The sequence below is a fragment of the Ziziphus jujuba genome, chromosome 10 (genome assembly GCF_031755915.1).
Source record: "Ziziphus jujuba cultivar Dongzao chromosome 10, ASM3175591v1".
Lineage (NCBI taxonomy): Eukaryota > Viridiplantae > Streptophyta > Magnoliopsida > Rosales > Rhamnaceae > Ziziphus > Ziziphus jujuba.
In genome coordinates, this window is record NC_083388.1 from 3,675,322 (window position 1) to 3,684,834 (window position 9,513).

The 9,513-nt window shown below is 36.0% G+C and overlaps 1 protein-coding gene and 1 long non-coding RNA gene across 2 annotated transcripts; one reads left to right on the forward strand and one right to left on the reverse strand.

Annotated features, from left to right (window-relative positions):
* The first annotated feature begins 25 nt into the window (after positions 1 to 25).
* On the forward strand, positions 26 to 7,479 carry LOC107410506 (protein TIC 100). Its single transcript, XM_048468261.2, has 11 exons — positions 26 to 831; positions 1,451 to 1,522; positions 2,292 to 2,381; positions 2,491 to 2,664; positions 3,233 to 3,323; positions 3,657 to 3,719; positions 3,844 to 3,910; positions 4,357 to 4,460; positions 4,558 to 4,684; positions 5,210 to 5,958; positions 7,008 to 7,479. The coding sequence occupies exons 1-11, from the start codon at positions 143 to 145 to the stop codon at positions 7,410 to 7,412; spliced, it is 2,631 nt and encodes an 876-aa protein (XP_048324218.2). The 5' UTR covers positions 26 to 142; the 3' UTR covers positions 7,413 to 7,479.
* On the reverse strand, positions 7,468 to 9,513 carry LOC132799633 (uncharacterized). Its single transcript, XR_009634451.1, has 2 exons — positions 9,252 to 9,513; positions 7,468 to 8,173 (listed from the first exon to the last, which is right to left on the reverse strand). It is a non-coding gene; the product is annotated as an uncharacterized LOC132799633 (long non-coding RNA).

Consider the following 9,513-nt stretch of genomic DNA (forward strand, 5'->3'; position numbering starts at 1 on the left):
AAACCCTCTCTCTCATCTTCAGTTTGTAGTGTTTATTTCTTCAGTGTATCAGCATTTCTTTCTTTCACTCTGCCTCAGCTTCCCTATTTTCTCTACACCTTATCTTCTTCTTCTTCTTCTTCTTCTTCAAAAACCCATAACAATGGCTAACGAAGAAGACTCAGCGAAACCCACAGGCTCAGACGAAGACAGAGTTCCAGAAAATGAGCCAAACCCAGACCAGGAACAGTACCCAGAAGATGAAGAAAAGTCATCCTCATCCTCAGACTCAGACTCAGACTCGGATTCCGACTCCGACGATTCTTCTGAAGCAGAAGAAGAAAAAGAAGGAGCTGAACAAGGACGAGAAGGAGTGGAGGAACCTCTTGTGTACGTACGACCCGGAGACGAAATTCCGGAGTCGGAGAACACGCCCGAGGTGAACATAAAGCTGTTTTCGGATATCCTCGGGAGCAAGAGAATGAGGAGGCAACAAGAAGGAGAGGACCGGAACTATGTATTCCATGAGGACCTCTTCGATTTTCCCGAGGACCCAGAGGACTGGAGGGAGGAGGATTTAAAGGAGCTTTGGGCCGATGCTCCATTGGACATGACCAAACCCGGTTGGGACCCGGTTTGGGCTGACGAAGAAGATTGGGACATTGTCAGGGATGAGATTAAGGCCGGCAGAGACCCGCACATTGCCCCATTTTACGTGCCGTACCGTAAGCCTTACCCGGTCATACCCGATAACCATCATGATATTTCGAACCCGAAAGCTGTGATCGAAGAGTTGGATAGGATTGAAGAGTTTCTCCAATGGATCAGCTACATTTTCCCTGATGGGAGCACGTATGTTTCTCCTTTTTCCTGGAACTTATTAGTTTCTACCTTTTGAATTATGTGTTCTTGTGGAAAAGAAAAAAACAAAAAGTAGTTTTTTTTTTTTTTTTTTTTTTTTTGAATAGTTACTCTTGTAAAATATATATAAAGTTTGCATTTTTATCAGATGGGTTGCTCTTACTTATTTGAATTTTCAATTTCATGCGTTGTTGTGTTCTCAGTGAGTTTTGTTAGCTTGAGAGAACTGTGATTGAGGAGTTTTGGCAGTGAGTCTGCTAAACATTTTATTGGGAGCTATATAATCATATTTTTGGTAGCGTGTGTGCATGATATACGCTAATGCTTATGTGGCAACTTGGAGAACTCTTACCTGATGAGCATATTTTCTCGTCTTAAGTCAGTCTATTTAATTTATTTTCTCTGTCTTTGTTGTTAGTCTACTTAACTGCAGTACCACTATCTCGTTTTTAGGATAGCTATGTGTCTAGTTCAGTGGAACAAGTCGTCCTATTTCTATGAATAACTTGGAAAGCTGTAATTTTTGTCTCTTTGCTGTAATTTTTACAATGTCCCCCCTCTAGATTCTCCATATATTGTTTATTATACTGAACTCTGCTCTTTCTGGAAGGTATGAGGGCACTGTCTGGGATGACTTGGCTCATGGAAAAGGCGTTTATGTGGGTGAACAGGGGCTGGTCAGGTTTGTTGTACTTCATAATTTGCATTCTAATATGCTTTTCGTACATGTTGATCTCTACCTTGGTGCCTTTAAACTCTAGGATGAGTATGTGATGGACTGAAGATTCCAATAAAACAAGGTGCTGAAATAGGTAAAAGAAATAAAGATGTGAAATATTATGTAATAAGAAAAGAATGTAAGAATACTGTGATGAGATAAGTTACAATCTTACAGGTTGATGCATGTAGCATCGTTAGATGGATGAATGGGAAGGGAAAAAAAAGTTTCCTAGAATTTATGGGAGAAAATGGTTTTCTGCAGGTTCTTGAAGTTGCTAAATGTTGTTTTCACTTCTGAAGTTTTCGGATGATTTGGTTGTTGGCAAAGCAGGCAAAACGTGATTTGAACTAGCCATAGTTAAATACCTTGGACATTGACTTAGATGTATAAGGTGAAATGGAGTAGGGATGGGTCTTGAGTTCATACTTCACAAAGCAAATAAAATTTTGTAATTTTGCTTCTGTTTTTACTTTTACGTAGGAAAATAAATTGTCATTGAGCGTATGAAGCTTTGAGAAGTATTGAATTAGGATGTTTGATGCTGATTTTGTTGGGACAGGCGACTTTGTTGTCAGTTTAGTTTTTTAGAATAGTTTTAGTATGATAGAATTTTTCCTTTCACCTTCCCTTACGGTTTGGTATATTCAGCAGTGCTTTTAGCTTATAATGTTGTCAATTCTCGTTCTATTTGATCGACAGAAACTTCTTACAAGGCATTTCCTTTTCCTAGGTATGAAGGTGAATGGCTTCAGAATATGATGGAGGGCCATGGTGTTGTTGAAGTTGATATACCTGATATAGAACCTATGCCAGGTTCCAAGTATGTCTATGATCCCTGTTGGAACCTAGACAACCTGTTCTGTATGATATATATATATATATATATATATGTTAAACGAGCTAGTTCTTACCCCTTTTTTTTTTCCAAGGCTTGAAGCCAAGATGCGTGCTGAAGGAAGAATAATAGCAAGAGATTATATGACCCCAGAAGACAGAGAATGGCTGGAGAAGGATATTGAAGATAGTGTTCGTCTTGCTGGAGGAACCCGTGAAATACCTTTTTATGAGAGGGATGAGTGGATCAGACAATTTGGGAGGAAGCCGTAAGTCATATATTTGTAGTTTCTCTTGCTTGCACTAAAGTTTTTGTTCAACAAGTTGGGAAATTTTGAATAGCATTATTGACATTGGAAGTATGATTATAGTTTATAAGTTTACTTTGGTATGATTATATTTTATGCATTAACCAAGGGAAAGTTCTTGAGATGGAGATGGTTCCTTTTCTTGATGTCAAGCACCTGAGTAAGTGTTATTCTGATTTGAATTTAGCCCCGAGGAAAAACTGTTCTTATCTAGTAATTGACCAGTAAAGTCCAGGTCCAATATTTCACATGTTCTGCGCTCAAAGGGCCTTGGACACCTGTAGTCAGTAAATAGATGAGAAATAAGAAATGTTGTTATATGTTCAGTGATGAAATTGTGAGTACTAAACAGTGACTTTTAGGATCTCATCCCAACTTATCCACCAGCAGGAATCATCTTAATTAATGTTTTTATTGGAAAAGGGCTTTAATATTCTTCTGATTTTATGAGACCTTTTGATAATTCAGAGAAAAGTATCAATGTGCTGGTGGCATTTTCTTTATTATTGACAATTGTCTTTTTGTTCAGGGAGAAAGGCCGGTATCGTTATGCTGGTCAGTGGAAGCATGGCAGAATGCATGGATGTGGTGTATATGAAGTGAATGAACGTACCATATATGTATGTAAATAAAATAACAGCCCTTATTGTGAAGGCTGAATATATCCATTTAAACTTAAAAAAAGTCTTAAAGTAAATGAGCATGAGGTTCTGGACTTTAATATATTAAAATGACCAAAAAGTTAAAACTTCTGAATACATTCTTCATAATTTCATTCTAAGTTAGTAGTTTTCAAAATACAAGGAAACAGGAGAAACTCTATTGTAGATAGATCATAGATTAGCATATGCATTAGGTGTAAATGGTATCTTGTATGCATATGCTTCTCAAAAACATCTAATAATTCGAAGCTTTATGTTGTTAGAATAGTAACATATTCTCTGTGCATGCAGGGTAGGTTCTACTTTGGGGAGCTACTGCAGGATTCTACTGGTTGTGATGAGGATGTATCAGCGGTATTTATGATATCTTAGTAGTTGTTGTACTAATTTAGGGGGCGGGGGGGGGGGGGGGGGGGGGAAGAAAAAAAAAATTATTATGTCTTACTGAAATATTTCTAATGTGTTGGTAAATGTTCAGCTGCATTCAGGTATAGCAGAAATAGCTGCTGGTAAGGCTCGGATGTTTGTGAACAAGCCTGATGGAAGTATGTATTTTGTTACTACTAATAATTATCTTCATACAGATATTTCATGCAAACTATGGACTATAGATTAGCAAATTTGGTAGCTTAATACTGGTTGAAGAAATAGTATTAGTTAGAGGGACAATAGTAATATTGTTTGTGATCTGCATAATAGATATAGCACTGGGTATAAGAGAGGAAATAGAAATCTGTTATTTAATCTACGTAATGGCTATAACATTGTTATGCTGGTGGTTTTGGTGTATATGGATAAAGCTATTTATTAAGATAGATATAGGGGTTTTTTATCCCCCCTACTTCACCTTTAGTTTAGCTTGTTCAAAAACAAGTTGAAATGAGTTCTTTTTGACACTCCACATTCACAGATTTGCACAATCTTTTTAGCATTTTTTCGTCATATCACCTACATTTACTCATGCTTCAAGAATTGGTATATCCATGTGCAGTGGTTAGGGAACAGTGGGGTCCATATGGTGATCCTCAACATCCTTATTTCTATGAGGAGGAAGATGTATGGATGGCACCGGGCTTTATAAATCAATTCTATGAAGTAAGTGTATTTGTGTACAATGCAAGGAATGGCAGTGAAACATTCAACCCGATTAATGGGGATTACATGAGAAATGAGTATGAATATATTTTGACAGGTCCCTGATTATTGGAAAACATATGTGCATGAGGTGGATCAGGAAAGAGAAATGTGGTTAAACTCCTTTTACAAATCTCCATTGAGAATTCCTATGCCTGCTGAGCTTGAGCACTGGTGGTCTCAAGGTATTATTGATTTCTCCCCATTCCCTTCTTAAATAAAGTAGTCTAGGAATAACCACACACTACTTTTTGGGACAACAAAGGACCGACAGGAAATATATGGTTAAAAATGTTCTGTTTCATGTTTGGAAAATAAGTTTATTTTTCTTTTCTTTCAAAAATGAATAAAGCCATTCAGGCAGCGTATAAAATATTAGATTTTCATTTGGATATATGATCTTATGTATTTGCATTTACTGCTTTTCTTGTTCTAATAGTTAGGAACTTAGCATAATAGCATTCACACTCCTGTCTTTTTACTTCTGCTTCATCTTATGTATTTGCATTTACTGCTTTTCTTGTTCTAACAGTTAGGAAGTTAGCATAATAGCATTCACACTCCTGTCTTTTTACTTCTGCTTCACCTTTAATACATGGGTTAGGTGCTTCTTAGGTCAAGATTTCCGGCAAGCAAGAAATGCAAAAATAATATAAAACTACAATCTTTGTTTCTTGTTTAGTAATATGAGTTAGTGTTTTATTTATCAGATAAGACTCCAGAATTTATTCTCATCAACAAGGAACCAGAGCCTGATCCTGAAGATCCATCCAAGCTTGTGTATACAGAAGATCCTTTAATTCTACATACACCAACTGGACGTTTAATTAATTATATTGAAGATGAGGAGCATGGGCTTCGCTTATTTTGGCAGCCGCCTTTGAAGGATGGAGAAGATGTGGACCCAGAAAAGGCTGAGTTTCTACCTCTTGGTTTTGATGAATTCTATGGTCGAGAAAAGGTTGTCAAGGAGGAAAACATATTGATACGCCTTCTGTCAAAAGTGGAAAATGCATGCAAGCCAGCTTTTGATAAACTAGAAAAATGGATTGAAGAGAAACGAAAGGCTAGGGAGTTGAAGATGGAGCTACTTAGAAAAGAGCTTGAATTTATAGAGGCAGAACTGTGTCTTGAAGAGGTCATTGAGGACATGGATGAGGAATTGAGGAGAAGGGAAAAAGAAGAGGAAAAGAAGATGGAAGTGGACAGTCAGGAGACAGAAGTTACTTCTGCTTCAGCTAACCAAGAAGAAAAGGCTCAGGTTGAGGAAGAGGAAGAAGAGGAAGAAGAGGAAGGGGAAGATGAAGATGAAGATGAAGATGATGCTGCTCCCTCAAGTTTTGGGTCTGTTTCTAGAGATCAGGATACTAGTAAGGGTGACCAGAAGGGAAGAAAACCCAGGCAATCTCCATTTTCTGCATCTTCATTGTCATTTGCTTCCAGCAGCCTAGTTTCTGGAGTGAGTTCTAAACCTTTAAGCTCCCATAAATTTGATTCTCTTCATGGACCTACAGTATCATATTATTTTATTACAAGTCCGCTTAATTAAAAATAAAAAATAAAAAATGCTTTTGTTGTTTTGAAGTATCTCTTTGGTTCTTTGACTTACATGTAAGTCTAGCTAACTTGGCCAATTATTGTAAACAAAACTGCTAATAACTTAATTGGAAAACTGAATTATGAAATAAAAACGATACAATCAGTATTTCCCTTGCCTGCATTTCTAAGCATACTAGCAGAGCACAACTCTCTAACTTTGCACTAAGGTCTAGGTTAGGAGCGAAAATTTAGTATAGAATGTATATACATCCATACATATATTTGCAAAAGACTTTTGTATATAAACAGGAGAAAATATCAGGTATACACATTCACACTTTCTAGAATTTGAACTTTGCACGTAAAAGGATTTTTGTTCTCTTCCTTTTTCCTTTCCCTAACCAATTCTGACATCCAAACGTATCATAAAAGTGCATGTGTTAAATTTTTATGCTAATCAATCAAGTTTATTTTGGTAGTCTCATGAACTGCTAATATTTTTCTTTATGTGTTACTTGCCTTTTTAGTTTTGTAGCAGTCAAGATATAACTATGTTTTTTCATTTGTTTATGTTGAAGGAAGCAAGCGTTTGATCATGTGAAACTGGCATTTTATTTTAGTCACAAATTTCACATTCTACTGTTGGGGTAAAGAATAGGAAAAATTTTGACATGTTGAGTCTAGCTATCTAAGCATCAACTAGTTACTGCAGAACTGATATTGTTGGGAGTTGACTATCTCCTTCTGGTGTTAGCTGTCTTCCTCTAATTTCAGTATGCTGCTTCATTATAATCATATCATTTATTTAAAAGTAGAATTTGCTAGCGATGGACATATGTATACGATTTAGATCTAACCTTCTTTATTAGGCCAGTACCCAGCAACTGAGTTTTATGAATTGTGTCAGTTTGGAATAAGTTCAGAAACTTAAATTTTTCCTCTTTCTTCTTTCACTTTTGCTTATTGCAGGCTCCATCCAGGCTACAACAATCGATTTTGTCATGGAAGAAGAATAAAGAAATTAAGGCTACAACTATTCCCTCTTGTGTTGAGGGACCAATTGATCTCTTGAGAACTGTGAATTCAGTCAGTTTTCCTCCATCACTAGGCGCAACAGGAAACTTAAGAGCTAAGAGGAAACCCCTAGACTTCCAAGTAAGCAAGCACTCAAATAGAAGGATACATAGGTTCCGTTCTTTATCTGTACTGTCCAGAAGAAGCCCGAAAGAGCAAAAACCAAGTAGCTGTAGTTGGTTGCACGTTGTACCAGAGACCGAATTAGGTAATATCTTGTCTTTGCACATACCAGTTTATCATTTGGAACAATATAAAGAGGCAAGATGTGGTGAGCCAGTTGCTTTCCCTCTTTATTAATAAACTGTATGTACTAAAAATTTTGTAAGATGGTAAATTTTGTAATGCTACATGCTTCATTTTTTAATTTTTTTTTTTTTTCCTTGCTAAATTTCAATGATTTTTGGCGTTGCCTGGTGGAGCAAAATAAACGAGAAAACAAAGATGCTGAGTTTAATTTTATCACGAGGCCATCAGAGGGTAAAAATTTATGTATTGCTTGCTTCTAATCAAACTGTTATGATTTTTGTTACAGTTTTTCATCTATGAAATCTTCAATGGACCATTTTATTTTATAATTCCCTTAAATTATCCAAAAAATAAAAAATGTACAATTCCCTTCCGATACTGTGACCAGAGAAAGTACTTGGATAAGTTATGTGTTTGTTTGCGTTGCATCCTCTTAGCCCAGTGAAAGTACTGTCTGCTTCTGGAAGTAGCAAGTGCTTGCATAGAAAAGTGTCAAGCTGAAAACCTTTGTGATGAATTTCCCAACCCCATGCGATAAGAATTGGCTGCCAATTTTCCCATAATCTACAAGGTAAACATAGTCTGTAATCGATGGAAGCTCTTGGCCTCTTTTCAAGGTTTTTGTGGCGACACTTGATATCAACCTCATGCATCACATAGAATCAAAATAGCATTTTTGAGTAGGAAAGCAATAATAATAATAATAATAATAAAAGAAATAGCAACTTTTGTATCTCTGAAGATATAGGTGGTGGGCAAAGAAGGCCTCTGGCCGTGGGCTTGAGTCATCCGAGAGACACCACTTTGAAGAGCTACAATTATAACCCTTGTGTCAGAAAGAATCAAAGGACCAAGAAAAAGTCTCAAGTATACAGTTTCTATGGAACAAGAACCAAGAATAAAATATATTTTCCTCAATTTTAAAATTTCATAGAAAATATTGAGTGTTTTCTTGCTTCGGTTTTTTCTTTCCCTAATAGAATCTAGCTGTAAACAAAGCTTTTAGTTTCCTAACATGGAAATCCTATTGAAAACTAATACAAGTGTTTTTTTTCTTTTTTCCTTTTCCTTTTTCTTCTGTTCCAAAAAAAAAAAAAAAAACACATTTATTTTTATTACTTTTTGGATTGGGTTTGTTAGCATTAGTATTACTAGTTTCTATGAATGCCAATTCACCAAAAAGTTTCTATGATTGCCATGTGCAATTTGTCTGAATGACCTAACTTGCTCCAAACCGAACCATCCACTGGGTTACTCCAAATAGAAACTTGCAATTGCAAGGTGCAAACAATTTTAGACCCTACTTGATCTATTGATGTTTTTTTGCATTGTAACTGAAAATAATATATATTTGGTTTTAAAATATAATAAATAAATAAAAGTGCTACCAATTTGACAACAGTAGTACAGTCACCAACTATTGATATGTATAAAAAAAATTTAGATACCAAGCACTGTATCATGATAGAACTTGGCGGGTTTGAATCTATACACGGTGGTTGAGAGTCAAATAATCTCATTCAATCCAGTCCAATCTAATATGCATTATTTCTATTTTAATGGACCAGCATAGGATTCAATGTTCGTAGTTGCTAATGTTTGTATTCTACCTGTCTACTTTTACATTTTTTGTAGCTCGAGATGGATCACGCGTGGAATCCACGTATGCATCTGATCAGCATTTTCAAATAAGACACTCTTCTAAGCAGTAATACAATTATAAGGACAGCACAAATTGTAGTAATTTTCATGGATGATACCTAAACAAGTTGCAAACTTTATCAGTAAAATTTCATTTTCATGGGCCATATACTATGATATATGGATGCAATGCATGTAGATACAAGAAATGAAGGGAGGAGAAAAGGCGTTATCAAAGACCCACCTTACCTTAGGCATGCATTTGCTTGAATTTGTTTGCCTTTGCCAATGATTCAATCTTTCAATCCCTAGTTGTACAGTGTTGACTAGTAATGTGGCACCATTTTAAAACCCCCATTCTAACTCCCAAGTCCTAACTAAAAGTCCTAGCTAATAAAAATAAAATTAATTAAAAGTTGATCAAAAAAGATGAATGAATGGCTGGTCCCAAAAGAACTTTGTAGTTTTTGAGACCCACTGACTGATTCAGGCATTTACTTGATGGACTAAA